This window comes from Terrapene carolina, unplaced genomic scaffold (assembly GCF_002925995.2).
Source record: "Terrapene carolina triunguis isolate 2854851 unplaced genomic scaffold, T_m_triunguis-2.0 Scaffold93, whole genome shotgun sequence".
Lineage (NCBI taxonomy): Eukaryota > Metazoa > Chordata > Testudines > Emydidae > Terrapene > Terrapene triunguis.
In genome coordinates, this window is record NW_020664444.1 from 11,468,068 (window position 1) to 11,487,520 (window position 19,453).

A 19,453-nucleotide genomic window follows, 5' to 3' on the forward strand; every position below is an offset into this window, starting at 1 on the left:
AATTCGATGGGCCCTGCGGTGTTTGAGGTATTTAGGTGCTACTTAGCTCAGTCCACATTTCCCAAAACTGGAGTGCTGGGCACATAGTGGTGGCAAACTGTAATAATTAATAGTCTTACTGAACAAAGATCATAGTGGCTAAAAACACTGTTCTGATTTTTATTTTCTTGAAGGCTCAGCTGTCCCAAGTTTTGGAAGAAGTGGGGACCCAGAAGCAAAGAGCAGATATGGTATGTGTTAATTTTCTTTTACTCCTTGTTTTACAGTGGTGAAAAAATGATGTGCAATTTTAAATGCCTTTTAACAATGTGGATCCCGAATTCGAGATGTGAACAGGCAGTGAACCTTGCAAGGGGGAGAGTGTGTGTGTCCCATTAAAGAATATCACAGGTCTGTCCCCTTGTCTGTCTCCATATTTACTTGGTACAAACCCTGCATTCTGCTGAGATTACTCAATGCTGCTTCTCCTTCGAAAGCCTGTATTCTTCCTGGCAATTTGCCTTCTATTCATTAGCAGTTCTAGAAGGAAAATATGTATTTTACTTCATAATGAATCAGATATTTTCCTTGGGTTGCTGCAGTTTCTGTTCGATGTAACAGAATACTCTGCAAACTAGTTTTTATTATTTGTTCATTTTTCAGTTGCATTTGTCTCAGTTGACTCCAACCTTCTCAGAAACAGGAAATGGGCCAGAAAACCGGGAGAAGGGAGGTTGTACACAATTCAGTTGCTTTACTATACGTGATCCTTCATATTCAGGAATGAATAAGACATCAACATTTAACCATTCAAGTCCTTGTGGTGTGCAAATGAGCAGGTCCCAAAGCTTCAGCTGCAGAATTTTTTTTATTGTGGACGAAGCTGCATGGTCCAGAACAAAAAGATAAACAATATAGTATTGTTTTATGTTAAATTGAGTGAATTTTAACACTCCTGAAAGTGAACTTGTAGGACTGGCAACAGTCAGCAGATTCTGAAGAAACCTCTGGTCTGAAACCCAACTGCTATGCGACGCTTCTGTTATCTTCCTATGGGCCTCCACGCAACTCTGCTAATGCACGTTGGTCTTGATCTTCAACCCTCTTGCTATTCTTGTAATGAGTTGACACACCTCTGTCAGTGTCTCTTAGCTTGGCTGTGTCGTTCTTTGATGTTCCAATATTGCACTTTTCATAAACAGAGACTGCCAGTTGTGTCAAATGGTGCGGTGGCTGGGTGACATGGACAGATCTTTTTGAAGGTTTAGTCAATTTCACAGTGACTTGAGTCAGATGTGAGCTGAGAACTCCAGAGAAAACACTATTAATTCCATTTATCATCTAGTCTCTAAATTACATGGGCTCTCAGTTTTAAATTCAGTGCGTTTAGCACTGGGCCTGTGCTCGCTGGACATATGAATAGAAAATTGTTACATCCTCCAGGTTTGGTGTGGTTTTTGTAAGCATCTCAGAAATTACTCTGGCTCCAGTTTTCAGTTGCATATCTCCCGTAGACAGCTTGGAGCACTAAGTGTGCTAGCAGATAAGATTGGGAAAGTTTAGTTCCTTGTATTTACATATGAAAAGCTGTTGTACGCTATTGTTGAGGAGGGGGATACAGGAGTAAGCAGTGCCCAGTGTATACTCTTGTGGAGTTTTAATTTAACAGAACACTGGAGGTCTTGTGGTTGTCCTCACAAAGCCTATGCCAGTCTGGTAGGAAGAGGCTCCTGACTTCTGGCCCTAGGCTACGGTAGTTTGGAGTATGGATTGCAGAGTGTTGAGATATGAGCTTTATTTAGATTGGTGAGTTTCATTCAGTAGACCAGAGAAAATTGTTCCATAGCATGTAACAGTCTGTTTTCTCTCTCCCATACTTATATCCCATTTGAAAGAAGCTGACTTATTGTAGCTCCTCTTCAGAACTGGAGGTTGGCTTTGCAGATGTTTTCCCTCCTTCCACAAATAAAATCTCCCTCTTGGAGAGGGATGTGTCACTCCTTTTATTTCTTTAGGGGTGACATGGTAATGTTCCCTTTGGATGCTGCCATTCCATTTCAGACCACCTGAGGTCTCAAAGGACCTGCTACTGAACAAATGTTCTCTCCTGGCATGTTTCTTCAACTCTCTCTCTCACCTAGGTGGCCTTATTTTCAGACTCATTTTAAATTGACACGTCAGCAGTTGTTTCCCTGATTTGGATTCCTTACATCTCCCTTCTCTTTTATCCCCCTCCCCATTATTTACCAGTGATCTTCTTCTTGTTAGTTTGATGCTAAGCTTCTGTGGCTGGGAAGATACAAAAAGGCTGCTTCTTACCCTATGTTCTGACAAATGTGGATATTGCTTTTCACCAGCTAGTCTCTGCATGAGCTTAGTCTACGGCTGTAAGTAAAATGGAATAAACACCTGTCAGGCACTATATCACACAATCCAGTGGGTCTTTGGGCTGCTGATTGGGATAAGATGCTGTGCAGGTGACATCTCTGCAACCACCTTAATGAGTGCTAATAGTTCTCCCACACTGCTCACAGTGGTGAAGATGAAATGATGTGCTGTGAGTTCAGTGGTGTAACAGATTTTATCTCACCAATGGGTCTGAGTAGGTGTTTGTAGTTATTGTACTGTGGGCCCATGGTAGGTAACTCATTCTGGACATACTGATATTTAAAATCAAAGCCTCTGCAGCATTAGTGCACTGTGAGAATGGCCTGGACTAGAGTGACTGCATGCTCTCCACTACCAGGAGGAGAGGGGCCCAGTTTCAGGGAGACGCGTGGGCCCAGAGAATTCTAGAAGAGTGGTGGCATGTGCCGCTTGCTGACAGTGCACCAAAATGCACTGTATCAAAAAGTGTAATAGACATGTTGAGCTAACTGGCATAGTGTATTGCAGCACATGATTCAATTATTTCTCTGCTAAAAATCAGTTTACTACTGGAAAAAAAGAAATTAAACAGCTCCAGCTAATTGCAGTTGACAAGACAAAGGCAGTTTGACTTTCCAGTATTAATTAGCAAACCCATACTAATTAGCTTGTATAAGCACAATTCACGCTTCTTTCCCTAAATGCAATTAATATCGCAACTGAAGACGTCTCTGGGCTGTGCTGCTATCATTAACATACTTCACCCTAATTAGACATGGCCAGTAGTGGCTGGAGAAATGAGTTTGTGATTAAGCCATAAAACACGCTCTAATATTTTATACCCTTCAGGGAACTTGAACCTAGAATTTATTTTCTGATTTAATAGAAATTACCCCCATCATTGAGTTGTTTAATTATTTTAATGGAACTTTGATTTTCTTTCCCACTTCCTTTAAGTTATTTATTTTTCCCTTATTTGCTTTTTTTGGGTGTTTGTGTTCCCATTGTGTGTGTGGGGGGGTGTCTTTCTGCAGAGGAGTTGTGTGGCATGTGATTACAGGATGGTCAGCAGCTGTCGGGACTTCACCAAAAACTGGGTACCATTTGTTCCTGATTTTGCAAAAAAAAAAGTTCAGATGCTTTGTTCTTGCTGAAAGAAACTTTTATTTTGTTCTTTTCAACCCATTTTTCTGCAAGTTTGTTTTGTTGATTATGTCAGCGAAGGAGTTTTTGAAATAAGTTAGTTCTCTTGAATAGCTTTCTCTACAACTTGCTCATATATCAGGGGATCGTTCAGTGTGCTCATCAAGACCTGCAGTTCCTTAAGTTTGTGGTTCCAGGATCTTTGTGTGTGGCAATTTAGTTTAGTGCTGTTTGTGGGCATATTGGGTTGACAGTGTACAAGTCTGATTGCCGTTTCCCCTTGCTGAGGCATACACCCAAGTATTCTTTGCAGGAGGTTTTGTTTTTTTGAATTCCTGACTTGTTTCCCTTCACTCATATCCTCTTGTACTCATGACAGAATTATCTGGCTTGGGCACGTTATCCAAATAGTGGCTGGGGTCTGTGATCTCCATCTTCCTTTAGTCCCTTTAGCAGGTGGCATTTGTGTCTAGACCTTTTTCACCATTTAATCTCTGAGGGAAGTGATGTTGGTGTTTGGGTATCAAAGAAGCATGCCTGTGTTTTCGTTTTCCAGAAGCGCTCTGGGCATCTCAGGCTTTTGTCTCAAAAAGGCAGCATGGCTTCCAGGGCAAATGTGAGTTCTGAAGGCTTCAGATTGGTGATTGGAAAAGATTCTTTTTTTACCTTCGTACAGATTAAAGGGGCCAGGTAGGGGAGTCAGAAGTGTTGCTGAGCAGGGTAGGAAGCAAAGGAGATTTGGAAATGTAACTAACAAAATAAATTAGAGGAACTGGAGGCCATAACAGAAGAAATTAAGAAAATGATGGGAGAGGGATAGAGAGAGAACATAGAAAGGTAAATACAAAGACAGGGTGATTTACAAGCTGGGAAATAGCCCTGGGACCAAATCATATAATGAGTATGATGAAGGTGTAGCAATGTGAAGTGCCTTAAATTTCAAAATGCTAAACTGTATTTGTGTCTTTAGGGATAACCAAAATGAACACTTAATTAAGGAAAGAACATAGAAGAAACAGGAATAGTGAAACTGAAGTGAACAGCATTGTTCTGCAACAATTAAGAACTGGAAAGAGACATAAAGACCATTACAGAAGCTGAGCTGAGAAAGAACCAGCATGCACCAAGGGGTAGGCAGCAGAAATCCACAGATTAGAAACATTTAGTAAATGGAGGAGCCTACAAGCCTTATCTTGGATTTGATATTTGAGTGAAATACCAGCTGAAACAAAAGAAACTCCCACATTTTGGTCTGTGCGTAATGGGAGTGATAATACAGAAGAGTGAACCTCAAAATAGAAAGACCTATGGTGGCTGGCTGGGCATTAGGGCTAAGAAATAAAATATCCATTGTATCCATATTTAATAATGAAAGGTGATCAAACATGCAGTTAGAAATATCACCAGGACAACGAGAGTGATACAGGTGAAGGTTCTAAGAGACCGATAAAGCCTGCAGATCATCTACAAATAGCTGGCAGGTAAATCCCTAGGAATTAGAGCACTAAGCTGCTGCAGGTATAAATAAAACTGAAGCTAGTGTAGAACCCCGTAGATCACCCATGTGGGGGGATGGCTGTAGAAGGACAGGGTTTTTTTCCTTTTGTTTTTCAGACACAAGCTGCAAAAAAGGAATGATCAGTGAGATAGGTTAACATCTATGAGAATGCAAAGCTTTGGTTTCCAAACTAATTTAGATGACAACAAATCTCCGTAATATTTCTACAAATCCTAGCTTCTTATACAAGTCTAGCAAAATCAAGACAGATGACTGCCTGGGTATTCAACTTAGCAACAATGTGATCTTAACAGACATGTAGTTAAGGCAGTTTAGTGAACTATCCAGTGCTAAAATCGGATTGAAAAGGATGAATGTGGTTATAAAAATACAGCAAAAACTGATCCCAGATGAGATAATATAACAGTTTAGATACAAAGGGGGAAAGAATGGATGGAAATTTGAAAAAGTTCTTGATGGTTTAAGTATTTAAACTAGGCTTCTTTATACCTGGAATAACCAACACATATTTAAATTTAGATGGGCAAATTCAAGAAGTTAAGGAAGAATTAACAATAATCATAACAGTGCCTGTGATACAAATGAAGGTCTACATGAGTAGAGCAGAAGTGATAGGATCAATCAGTTAAGTAAGTTGTTGGTTGTGCTGTAGAGATCAATACAAGAATATTGTAATTGGAAACAGGGGGAATGAACAGCATGAGTCAGAAGACAAGGGAGAATGGTAAAGAGGAGGATCCAATATCACCACTACCACTAGAACAGCGTTGTGAATGAACCCTGCTCACCAGGAGAAACATTAACTCCTCAATCATGTGCATTGAATCTGAAAGAGATTGTTGTTTAGGATCCCCTGGTGTACCATTACCTAACTGCCATGCTGATTGGTGGACTAGAAACATGTATCTAGAGAGAGAGAGAGACATAAAGGAAAATTTAAGAAGGCAATCTTTCCCCTGCACACACTTTCTCCTGTCCTTATCCTTTAAATTAGGGGTATGATTTTGCACTTTCACTTGGAGTTCTGTTCCTTCAGGAAGTTGGACTGATGGGAAGGGGGGAAAGCTATGTATTGTAGGAGGGGTGACTGATTTCCCTCCCCCTCCCCCCGCATCCATTCAACCTAGATATGCAGCCATAGCTCTCAGGGTAAATTCTTTCTTAGGGGAAGGGAAAGAAATACAATGATTCTGAGACTATATCTACCCTAGTACTATTCCTAGAAAAGAGCTCAGCCTCTGTACCCATTATAATATTCGTAGGAAACTTGTCCCTCTCTGTTCCCTGTGGAGTGGAGTATACTAACCTGTAAGGCATGGAAACAGCATCTATTTCTGACTCCTGTTTTAGCAGATTAAATGAATGGTCCCTTGCAAAATTCCTTCTGCTGGCATTTGCTTCAAGTTCCGTCTCTGGAAATTCATGCTCAGTACACAAGACACTGGCAAAATCAAACACATCTGTTGTATATTACTGGGGATGGAACAAATAGAGACAGGGAAACTTCGTGATCTTGAATAGGTGAATAAATCACGTATGACACAGGGAGGGGATCAGCATGCTGCACTTTCACATACTGGTGTATCAGTGCTACTTTAATTAGGTTAGAAGAGGAGACTCTGTCATTCGATTGTACTGGTTTATTTCTGTTTTAAAAATCCATCTAGGCACATGGGATCAAACAGTACATTCTCCTCAAATTAAAAAGAAATAAACTGTCTGTTTAAAAGTCCCATTACACAAATGAACCTGCTGTTGGAACCATTAACATTAAAGTTTTATGGAACTCGGCAGTACCATTTGGTTTGAGCAGGACAGTTTACATTTTCTCATTGAAGACAATCACAGCTGACATGGGGTTAGGGACTTTCATGCAGCAGTGGAAAGCACTTGAGTAGTGTCCAAAGCAGAGAGAGCCTTTCTCTTTCTTCTTGGGCTCCTGGCTCCTCATAGGAAAGGGAAACTTGGTACCAGAGCTGTATGGTGGTTCTAGCTCAGATGATGTTCCTGAAGGTCAATCTCGTTGTAAAAAATGTGGCTGTGGTGATTCAGTCTTGCCTCAGTGCTTCATGTCCAGCCTTGGAAGCTTCACTGTAGTGTAACAGAGTTGTTGCAGTGTTGGCTTAATGCTGCATTTCCATCCAGGAGTCTGGCTGTAGTATCCTAGAGTTGATAGTTATAACTTAGTATTATTTACATTCTCTGATCCTAACAATATTTTTGGGGAGCCTGCTGCTCTAGAGTAACGAAGTAGTACTTGCTTTATTCAAGATGCTTCTGATTGTTTGAGAGCTCTTGGAATCTCTGGTCATTTGATTCAGTTGTGCTGAGGTATAATTTCAGGATCCTGGTGATGCATGATTCCTCGCTGTCTTTTCGAAGTTGTGTATCAAAATAATTCATGAGGACTTTCCTTTCTTTACCAGGTAGATAGTTCCCTAGTCACATCTCACCTGGATTTTGAGGCTTCAGTCTTTTCTGTCAGAACTTAGGAGTTTGAAGATGATGCTCTTCAGTCTTTCAGATGTCTGAGTCGATAGGCTACTGGAGCCATGACCCCAGGTTCCCTCATTATGGGTGAAATTCACTTCTTCCAATGGACCAGCTCCACTGAAATTCCCTTAGGCCCTATTTTGAAGGCTTTAGTGGTGCACAGGCCTTGTGTTCTGCACAGGGGTGAGTGTCATTCTGTAGGCACAATCTCTCTCTGCACAAGGATAAAGAGGAATATTGAGAATACTGCTGGCTGGGCGGTTTCAGTCTGGGCTCTTCACCATTCCTCCCTACTTGCTGAACGTGCTGTTTGTGAAAGGTTTGTTCGGTAAGTAGTACCTCTGCAAGCAAACTCCAGAGGAGTAGGAGGCTTTAATAATAAAACCCACCTTCTTTACATAGCTGATATTTCTGCCTTTTGGGAGTTTGTTATATAGCGAAACCAGTGAACTGATTGGGGTCTGATTTGTTCTCCCTAATGGACTTTCACAAACAAGGCAAACCTGATAATTAGCAAAAAGGGATATTTCATTAATTAGGCTGAATGAAAAACCTATAGACTTGAAAATCTGTCAACTTGGCTTTCCCACCTAGTACCAGCACCTATAAGAGCATCTGCAGGAACTTGGTGAGGACACTGAGGTTAGGGCATCCCTCCCCCACTCTTGTAGACGACTCTGATAATCTCAAATGATCAGGGTCTCAATTTTATCTCTTCTTTGAAAGACATCATCTCCTACAGCATAGTGTCTACTGTGATTATTCTGGAATATTAGATTAGTGTTGTTTGAAAAGTGCCAGCTACTCATTCACGAACACCACTTCCTTCAGCACCTAGGTTTTCCTAGATCTCTCACTCAGGTTCTGACCAAACCTGACCGTGCTGAGCTTGTGAGTTCGAACAAGAACTCACTGCAGTGTGGCAGAACTGCTGGAAGAGGAAGGACGCACCTGTGATAGTGGGATTTGAATTAACATCTTGGCACTGTGGTCAGATGCTGCTGATGTGATCAATGCAGTTTCAGATCATGACTTTTCCATCGTTGTGTAATGACCCTCCCATCAAGGATTGTCAGTGGAGACTGAACCCTTAATCGTCAGGGCAAAAGCACAGACAGACCTCCACCACCTAAGGCAACAGCACAACTCCAGTAGTTGTAGCACTAATAAACTATTACCTCTATGTAACCCTTCTCCGAGGTGTTGGCACCAACAAAAGTTGCGTTCAGAGAGTTTTAAGAGGAACGCCTAGGTAACAAACACTAGTGGCTCCTCCCACTACCCATAATTTCTGCGATCATTAAATACCTTTCCTGGCAGCCCTTAATAGGCACTACCTTCCCACTCACAAACACTGAGTCTGCATACAAAACAAGGACAAATGTATTGGGGGGGGGAAAAGGGAAAACAGCATCAACTTGGGAAAACACAACAGCATAATTATATGAATGATAAATAAAACACTCCTCCATGATGATTTTGGCAGTAGTCCATTAACTCTGTACCCTACGTGCTGCTGTGAACATCCAATAGGCAAATGTTTCCTAACCATGTCACTTTATCTTTTCCCCATCTGCTAAACCCCACTCATGGTTTAGATCAGAGAGTAGTGTAGTCCAAGTCGTGCGGTGCACTCAGACGGACACAGACCTGTCTCTAATCCAGTCCCTTGGGAAGTGCTGCCTGGTCTTGCCCTGAGATGGCTCCACCTAACCCATCTGTAGTAATTTCAGCTTTACTTGGCTGGGTACGAGGTGGTTCTCCAGAGTTCACTCAGCCCTGCTGCTGTCCTCTGCAGCCTCAGCCAGGATCCCTGTCTACATTGCACTGCACTGAAGAGCTGCCTCTTTTATCTGCCATTGAAGAGTTTTCTCAACAGCACAGGATACTCAGTGGTGTGGAACCAGTAGTATATGGGACCCCTGAGCAGAGTCCTTGCCACTGGCAATGCACTCCTTGCCACAACACAAGGAATGCTTTCCCCTCTTCTGTCAGTTGTAATACACAACTCTGAGTTTGCATATAGTGACTGTGACTCTCAAACTGGAGGAATTCTGGGTAGAAAGCATATGCAAATGAAGCTCTCTATAGCCATTCTTCCCCCTCTTCATTCATACATTGGATGGAGGAGGGGAGGGGAGGAGGAGAGAGCTCCTTCCTCTCTGGAGCTTCTGGGGTTCTGTGTAGAAAAGCTTATGCAGATGAAGCAGGTCTGTGGCCGTTCTTCCCCCTGCTCATCAATAGAAGGGGCAGAGAGCTCCTTACCCTAGAACTTCAGGCCACAGGGCTCACATACATGTAGATTAGCCAGTAGAAGGAGGCATGATGCTTCTCTACAACCTGGTGAAGAGTATTTGTTTTACTTGCGCACATTGGTGCTGTGAGGAATATTGTGTTCCTTGTTAAGGGCAGGTGAATGTGGTCTAAAGGGTATGTCCCGCAGTGCTGAAGTAGCTGACCTGTAACAGATCTTGATTTCCACTAAAAAGGATCACATTTGAAAGTCTTGCTTTCCAAAACTTCATATCTATTCAGAAACTGGGCGATGGTTCACAACATGCCCTGACCTTTACAATGCAGGATTATGACTGAAATGATGCCGGAACAGAAACACCAGGAATTTCCTCCTTTGTGGTGCAGAAGAGTATGGGTGGAGAGCTTTATAAGATGTTCCCTGATTTGAAAAGCAAAGTCAATGCTCTTTAAATACAGAGCCTTTCTGTTCTCCATGCACTCTCATTGAGTCTGTGATGAATCATGTGCTATCTCAGGGTGACAGGGTTTGATTATATTAGTTGAGTTAAAGCTTCCTCTAGAGAGGAGTGAGGACTTTCTGCTCTACTAGGTTGTTTCTGGGAGGGAGGGAGAGGTATCAGGTGTGAGTTCCTCGATTCTTCTAGGATTTCAGTTCTGTCTGACCTGGAAGAGAGAAGGAGCCTGGAGAGACAGCAGTGATAGTTCTGCACAGAGATCATGCGTGTAAACAGGGCACTTGAATTCCTCTGACCACTGCTCATCGGGGGAGGGGCAATAATCCTTAACTCAGTGGTCCCCAACCTTTTTCGTCTGGTGGGCGCCAGACGACGAGCCACGGAGGACCGTGGCGGCGAACGAGCATCCGCCGAAATGCCGCCGACAAACAGCAACGTCAATAGGCGTCACCGCCGAAATGCCGCCGAGAAGCAGTGTCATCCAGAAGCGTCGCCGCCGAAATGCCACCAAAAATCGGTGACATTTCTGCGGTGACGCCTCTGGATGTTGCTGCTTCTCGGCGGCATTTCGGCGGATGCTTGTCCGCCGGCCAGTACGCGGGCGCACTTAGACACCCCGGCGGGTGCCATGGTGCCCGTGGGCACTGCGTTGGGGACCCCTGCCTTAACTCCTCCATGTGTCATCCTGAGGGAGGAGAAGCAGCTCTCAGATCCGTCTCCCTCCCATTCCCACAATACTTATGAGCTATACCGGGGAAGGGCATTTTGCTTTCTTCAGTGCGTAGGAGGAATGGCTGTTGGGTCCTCTTTCCCTCTTTCTGGCACCTCCAGAAAAGGAAAGAGCCTCTGGGGCACCTGTCCTGCGGTGGGACTGACACGGGTCTCTGACTTTCTGGGATGCAGTTTTGCAAACACTTCTGAGCACATGTAGCCCTCGAGCGATCTGATTTAATGGGGGCGGGTGAGGTAATGTGCTGTAGTTATGTCCAGAGATCAGACCGCTGACTAGGTGCCTTTGTTTATGCTCATAGATGATTGTGGGTGTATAAAAAAGGAGGTAGGCTAAAGTCTAAAAATAAGGCCTCAAGAATGTGTCTTGTTAGCCTTTGCACTCATAGATGAGTGCAGGAAAAGATGCTTCCCCATTATTTATTTTGCCTTCCATCTGGGCTGTGTCTCCGTGGCATTAGAATAGATTGTCAGCAGTGTCTGTGCTTTTGGCTGCCAGAGGTGTGGTGGTGGTGGTCGCAGTTGGGGTGTGTGTGTGTGTCTCTCTCTGAACTATTCTATCAGAGCAACAAAATCCTTTGGAAGAAGCTGCAAAACCTCATTTATCCACAGAGACTAGAAGATCATATAGCACATCTCCTCTTCCTATGACCTCTTGGTAAATAATGAATGGGTTCATCCTACCTTTTTTGGAGTCTCTTAATTGAGGCTGACAGCTCTTTGTTGTATTACAGGCTCTGGCTTGTCAGGAGACTTCTTACTTATTTATGGATATTTCATTAACCTCTAATGACTGGCTGTATAAAAGCAAGCTCTTGCCAGGCCCTGTCCTGTTGGTGCTGCTTCCAGTGCTAATATTTTCTACTGCAGATCATTTTACACGTTCCCTTCCCGTTTGTCCTGAGCCTAGGAGGTTATTGTTGATGGCAGTCGGAGCATGTGTCCCAAAGGCTGGGAAAACAGGTTTCTGTTTTTCGACCCATGCTAAAGCAATGGTATTCAATGGTGTGCTGCTTTCTGGTTTTCTTTTTGTGATCACTTGCTTCGGTAAGGATAGTGTTGATTGAAGAGGGCCATAGGCACACGTTGCAGGATAAAATGGGAAGGTCTGACCCAGAAGCACCTGCTTTATTCTTTGCGTTGTGCTCCCTTTCTTTGCTGTAGCAAGAGGGTTTTGTGATGGCTCATTTCGTTGGAAAACTTGAGTGCTTCTAAATCAACTCTTCCACAAGCTGTTCTTGGGAAGGGTTTGAGGAACAACAGTGATGACTTCAAGCATCTGCCAGTGTTTCTTGGGGGCCATTGGAAGCCCCTGCTGAGAGAGCTGCTTCTTTCACATAATGCTAATTGGCTTCCCTCCACAATTCCCCGGCTTCCTATAATAGGGAATTCAGAAAACAGGCTGAGTATGGCCCCTGCTCTCCCTCCTTCTTCCAGCCAAGACAGGAGTCAGAAGAGTGCCTCCAGCACAGAGAACACCTGCAAAATTGTGACTGCTGTGTTTGCAGGAATGTGAAAGAGCTTTGCGCAAACTGGCCCCAGTTCTGAGGGGGCTGTATTTGTGTTCAGGGAACCACCTCAGGACGGAGATGTGTTTGAAACCTGAATCAAGCACTCAGTCTGCCAACAAGGGCTTCTTAGCTTCCTATGGAATCAAGCAAGGACTGACTTTATCATGTATCTGTCCTGGGAGACAGAGGAAGCACAGAGCTGGAGTTTAGACTTCTTTCTTTCCCCTTCCTCCTTTCTCCAGGTTAATTACTTGAAATACATATGCTCATTGACAGTTTTCTTTGACCACTTATTTGATGACTTGCTGGCAAGAAAACTAATATGGAAAAAACTAAAATAAATGAATAAGTAAGCCACCATCAAATCACAGTTCTTTGGGTGGGATGCATTGGCAGTTCTTCTGTCATTTATTGCTAGGAATAGTGCACGAAATCTATTGGGGCGGAGCAAACTTTGTACACGAGGAGGTGGAATATCTCTGCAGCCTCACTGGTGGTTTTGGTTCTGAATTAGTTACTAGGAGGCCCAATTTTAGCAGACATCCCTGCTCCTTTGAGGGGTTTATCCTATTCTCTTGGGAAAAGCACCCTTTTGCTGCTTTGTCAAAAGCTGGAAGACTTACAATGCACTGGTGCTCCTGACTGCATTAGATGGGATTCTGGCTTACTGACGGCAGAAGCTTTGTCAGGTTCCCTGCAGAGATTGTTGTTCAATGTTACGCTGTTCCTAACCAGGGGTAATAGGAAGGAGGTGTCAGCCATTTAAGTCTAATTACTCTGGAGCTTCTTTGCTCTCAGTGGACACCAGCTGTTTTGCTCTCCCTGGCGGGAGGAGCTTTCTGTAATAATTAAAGAAAACAGTCATCTAAAAGCTGGTGAAAGTGGTGGAGCGGGTCTGATAACAGCTGAGAGGATCTGAGCTGATGAACATGGAAATGATCCCCCTGCAGAATGAGCTGTTAGAGGTTGGAAAGGGGGCATTGTTTAGAACCTGGGTTGTTTCACAAGCTTTTGCTGACGCATGCACCGCTGTTGCAGATGGGCTCCATGGTTGGTGCTGGAGGGCAAAAAACAGGCAATAGGAGATGGGAGTGCAGCTAAGCAAAGAGGAGAGCGAGGATCCATGTTTGCTCCTGTCTCTAGAAGTGAGAAGAGGGGAATACGAAAGAACATGTGTTCATGCCAAGCACTCCGGTCTTATGAATCTCCTTGTGCCCACTTGGCCTAGGCCAACTTCTTCTAGCTCCATGAGGAGGGTGCCCCCGTGTTTCCTTTTCTCAGGATGTTACTTCTCCCCTGGAAGTTATTTCCTGAATGTCTGATATCCGTTTCCTTCCCCTGGAAACACCCGGTAGTGCTTATCCCTAGGGTTGCCAGGCATCCAGTTTTTGACTGGAACGCCCCGTCGAAAAGGGACCCTGGCAGCTCCGCTCAGTACTGCTGATCGGGCCGTTAAAAGTCCAGTTGGTGGCACAGCGGGGCTAAGACAGGCTCTGCGCAGCTCCTGGAACCAGCTCGCATGTCCGGCCCCTAGGCGCAGGGGCGATCAGAGAAGCTCTACATGCTGCCTCTGCCCCCAGCGTCGGCTCCACAACTCCCATTGGCCGGGAACCGCAGTTAGCTCCCTAAGTTGTGGCCAGAATCAGCATGGGTGGTTGTTCATTTGCTTTTGTTTTTTGCATAACTTCTAAGACTCTGCTTATCATAGTGATCTGAGGTTCTGTGCCCAAGTATTAAAACTCTTGGACAGCTGGTTTTATGTAACACACATGCATCTCTGTATGTACACGCACGCAATTTTTTCCCAGTGGAATTGCATCTCTCTGCACCAGGGCTGAATTGGGCCTATACATTTGTTTGCAACTTCACCCAGTATGTGCCTGCAACTTCACAGTGTAGAAGGAGATGTTTTGGGGGGAAAAGCCATGGACTGCCTTGCAGATCAGAGGCAAAGAAAGGAGTGGGTGAAAGCTCATTAGGGCTCTCTTGGATTAGATCAGCTAAACTTTATTGGTTCACGTACCACTTTCTTTAAAATTGTGAAATGAATTGGGTGACTATCAAGTGCACGTACCACAGTTTGGGAACCTCTGGATTAGATGAATTAGTTAAAACCTATGCTGTGTTTTGAAAATACAAATGCTATTTCAGTGCTAAGTCTGATTATTATTATAATCTTCCCTTTTGTGAGGTTGCTGGGGGTGGTGGTGGAGTGGTGGTGGTGAAGAGTGACCTTGGAGACAAATTTTAGATCACAAAGCTGGGTTTCGTTGCTGGCCGTAACAAAACCCAGCGTTCTCTGTTAGTTCAGAAAAGCAAGGCACAGAGGTAAGATGCATCTGGGGGGAATGATGTTTGCAATCGATAGCTGTTCCTTGACAGCTGAAGTAATTTTGTCATTTGTTTTTTTTAGACTGTCCTGGCGGGAGGGGAGGGGTTGCTTCCTGCAAGTGAACAAGTCCTGCTGATGGGATAGATAGAAACTGCCTCATAAGCAGGATCCTGGGGGTGGGGACCACATGACAACGAGGGGAGGGGAAGGTGGCTGCTGCAGGCGTCCGGCAGTGACAGCTCCTTCTCCCTTGGCACTTTATTCGCTTGTAGCAAGCGCTCCTAGTAATTACGCCTCTTAATTTAGGAGAGCGAGTGGGAGAAAGGAATATAAATTTGTGTATTAGCTTTAGAGATTGGAAATAGGGCAAGCGAACCTTCTCTCCGGGAGATTATATTTGGAAATGAAATAGAGTGACATTCAGTATAAACTTGAAAAATTGCTCTCTTTAACAGCAACAGGAGGAAAAAAACACCATCCATATTGCATTGGAGAGAAGCTGAAGTCTGTGTGTGTGTGTGTGTGTGTGTGAGAATACACACACACACTCACATCTGTCTGTCTGTGTGTATATATGCAATTATATAGACATACATATGTTTTTAGGAACCTATCTGTTGGAAGACTATTTACCCTTAGCCCTCCCTTCCCATTGATAAAGGACACTGACTTTGTTGTTACAGACTAATTAGCCTGTATACACAGTGGGATTCGGGGCATGTCTGATCCAGTTAGCTCTTGTGTTTTTAAAACATTTATAAATGCGTTGTTGTTGTTTTTTGCTTTGTTTCGCTCAAGTGTGAAATAGTTCTAAAGCACCATTATTTGGTCTCCAGTTTTTCTCCATGTGGTCCTCATGCTCAACAATAGCATCAAGGATTAGCTTTCCTAGGAAAAAGCCCTAACTAATCCTGTACCTTTTAGCCCATTTCTCAATGGCAAGTCATGTAGTATTTTTGTAGCCAATACTGCTGTGTTTCTTGGAAGAGGAGTTGGGTCAAAGGTGAGCAACTTGCTGCTCAGCTATTGAGAATCCGGTGCTGCTTGGCTCTTCCCAAATGTTTTCTGCCCCTGATATTTTAGGTGACATTTTCATTCCCCTGTACATTGAGGGTTCATGGTGAAGGTGGTAAGAAGTCTTTTCTTTGTACGGAAAAGCTGAACAGAAGGGATTGAGTCTGGAGTTTAGAGCCCTAGTAGTATTGCCATGTACCCAAATGACTATGGCCAAGGGAGAAGGAGCTGTTACCACCAGACACCTACAGTAGCCACCTTCCTCTCCCTGTCATGTTGTTCCTCACCCCTAGGATCCTGCTTATGAGGCAATTTCTATCTAGCCCATCACTAGGACTTGTTCACTTTTAGGAGGCAACCCCTCCCTTCCTGCCAGGACAGTCTTAAAATGGCTGTCACAAGGGATGTGGGATCTTTGTTCAAACACCACATTTGTTTCTTTGGAGGCAACTTGAGACAGGAGGTCAGACTTGCTGCACTGGCATGTTGGAAGGGAAGTAAATAAAATTCATATTTATTGATGCATCCTTTATAGATGATTACAACTGATGTTACTAGAATAACTGACATCTCAAGTGTCTGTTGGAGAGTGATGCATTCCATTTTCAAAGCTGAGTGTGTGGGCCATATAAGGGCCCTTTAGAACATAAGAAGGGCCATACTGGGTCAGATCTATGGTCCATCTAGCCCAGTATCCTGTCTTCTGACAGTGGCCGGTGCCTGGTGCTTCAGAGGGAATGAACAGAACAGGGCAATTATCCCATCCCCTATTGTCTGATCCCAGTATCAGGCACCCAGAGGCTTAGGGGCACCCAGAACATGGGGTTGCTTCCTGGACCATCTTGGCTAATAGCCATTGATGGACCTATCCTCCATGAACTTATCTAATTCTTTTTTGAACCCATTATAGTTTTGGCTTTCACAAAACCCTCTGGCAAGGAGTTCCACAGGGGGACTGTGCATTGTATGAAGAAATACTTCCTTTTGTTTGTTTTAAACCTGCTTCCTATTAATTTCATTGGGTGACCCCTAGTTCTTGTGTTATGTGAAGGAGTAAACACTTCCTTACTCACTTTCTCCAAACCATTCATGATTTTATAGACCTCTATCATATCTAGGGCCTTACGAAATTCACGTTCCATTTTGGTCAATTTCACAGTCCTAGGATTTTAAAAATAGTAAATTTCATGATTTCAGCTATTTAAATCTGAAATTTCACAATGTTGTAATTGTAGGGGTCCTGACCCAAAAAAGAGTGTTGTGTGTGTGTGTGTGTGGGGGGGGGGTGTTGTGGTACTGCTACCCTTACTTCTGCGCTATTGCTGGCAGCAGTGCTGCCTTCAGAGCTGGGTAGCTGCTGGCTGGGAGCCAAGCTTTGAAGGCAAAGCCACCACCAGCAGCAGCGCAGAAGTAAGGATGGATGGCATAACCTTGCGACCCCACCCCCCTGCAACTCTCTTTTGGTTCAGGACCCCCAATTTGAGAAGCACTGGTCTCCCCCGTGAAATCTGTAGAGTATAGGGCAGGGGTCAGCAACGTTTGGCACGCGGCTCACGAGGGTAAACACCCTGGCCGGCCGGGCCAGTTTTATTTACCTGCTGACGCAGCAGGTTCGGCCGATCGGGGCCCCCACTGGCCGTGGTTCGCCGTCCCAGGCCAATGGGGGCGGCGAGAAGCGGCGCGGGCGAGTGATGTGGTAGGACCCTAATCATATCCTGTCTTAATAGTCTCTTTTCCAAGCTGAACAGTCTTCTTAATCTCTCCTCATATGAAAGCTGTTCCATACCCATAATCATTTTTGTTGCCCTTCTGATGTCCTTTTTACATTTCTAAAATATTTTTTGAGATTGGGCGACTAGAATTGCATGCAGTATTCAAGGTGTGAGCATACAATGGATTTATATAGTGGCATTATGATATTTTCTGTCCTATTATCTGTTTCTTTCCTAATGGTTCCTAAAAATCTGTTAGCTTTTTTGACTGCTGCTGCACATTGAGCAGATGTTTTCAGGGAACTGTCCACAATCACTCCAAGTTCCTTCTTGAGTAGTAACAGCTAATTTAGACCCCATCATATTGTATGTATAGTTGGGATTATGTTTTCCAATGTGCATTACTTTGCATTTACTAACACTGAATTTCATCTGCCATTTTGTTGCCCAGTTTTGGGAGATCCCTTTGTAACTCTTCGCAGTCTGCCTGGGGCTTAACTATCTTGAGTAAATTTTGTATCATCTGCAGACTTTGGCATCTCACTGTTTAACTCTTTTTCAAGATCACTTATGAATATGTTGAACAGCATGAATATGTCCCAGTACAGATCCCCGGGGGACACCACTATTTACTTCTCTCCACTCTGAAAACTGACCATTTATTCCCACTCTTTGTTTCCTTTCTTCTAACCAGTTACTGATCCATGAGAGGACCTTCCCTCTTATCCCATGACTGCTTACTTTGCTTAAGAGCTTTTGGTGAGAGACCTTGTCAACGGCTTTCTGAAAGGTCAAGTGCACTATATCCACTGGGTTACCGTTGTCCACATTTGTTGACCCCCTCAAAAAATTCTAATAGATTAGTGATGCATGGTTTCCCTTTAGAAAAGCTGTGTTGACTCTTCCCCAACCAAATTATGTTCATCTACGTGTCTGATAATTCTGTTCTTCAGTATAGTTCTGACTACTGTGTCTGGTATGAAGTTTACGCTTAGTGGCATGCAGTTGCCAGAATCACCCATGGAACCTTTTTTAAAATTTGGCATCACATTAGCTATCCTCCAGTCATCTGGTACAGATGCTGATTTAAGCAATAGGTTATATACCACGATTAGTAGTTCCAGAATTTCATATTTGTGTTCCTTCAGAACTCTTGGGTGAATACCGTCTGCTCCTGGTGACTTATTAGAGTAGAACCTCAGAGTTACAAACACCTCCAGAATGGAGGTTGTTCATAACTCTGAAATGTTTGTAACTCTGAACAAAACTTTTTTGTGGGTCTTCCAAAAATTTACAACTGAACGTTGACTTAATACAGCTTTGAAATCTTACAATGCAGAAGAAAAATGCTGCTTTCCCTTAATTTTTTAGTAGTTTACGTTTAAAACAGTACTGTATTTGCTTCTCTCTCTCGCTCGCTGCTGCTGCCTGATTGTGTACTTCCAGTTTCAAATGCGGCGTATGATGACTGGTCTGTTTGTAACTCTGCAGTTCTGCAGTACTGTTTAATTTATTCCAAAACCACCTCTAAAGACCCCTTAATCTGGGACAGTTCCTCAGGTTTGTCACCTAAAAAGAATGACTCGGGTGTGGGAATCTCCCCTTTGTTTCATTCTAGTCTTCAGGTACAGACTCCTCCCTTCCAAGCCGGCCTGGTTTTGATACATTTAAATATTTATGTATTTGAATAGCTGATTGAATTGTGTTGAGATTTGTGGCAAACACAACCTCTCAGTTCACCTTTCCATACTGTCTCCATAGAAATTCACTTCTTATTTATCTCCGCCTTTTAAATTCAGCTCTTTTGCTGAGGAAGGCCTTTCAAAGGATGGTGCCTCACTCAGCCCATTATTTACCATAATAAACTTTAGATGCTGTGTTATTTTCCCAACACATAACTATCCAGATATATGTTGGGAAAATAACACAGCGGGGCACAGACT

The 19,453-nt window shown here is 43.6% G+C and overlaps 1 protein-coding gene across 3 annotated transcripts in view; it reads left to right on the forward strand.

Annotated features, from left to right (window-relative positions):
• MAD1L1 (mitotic arrest deficient 1 like 1) overlaps positions 1 to 19,453 on the forward strand; it is a 529,982-nt gene that overhangs the window by 286,844 nt on the left and 223,685 nt on the right. For all 3 annotated transcript variants that reach the window (XM_026650732.2, XM_026650733.2, XM_026650734.2), the window contains one exon: positions 174 to 230. In XM_026650732.2, the coding sequence (XP_026506517.1) occupies positions 174 to 230 (57 nt within the window). The remainder of the gene's footprint in view (positions 1 to 173; positions 231 to 19,453) is intronic.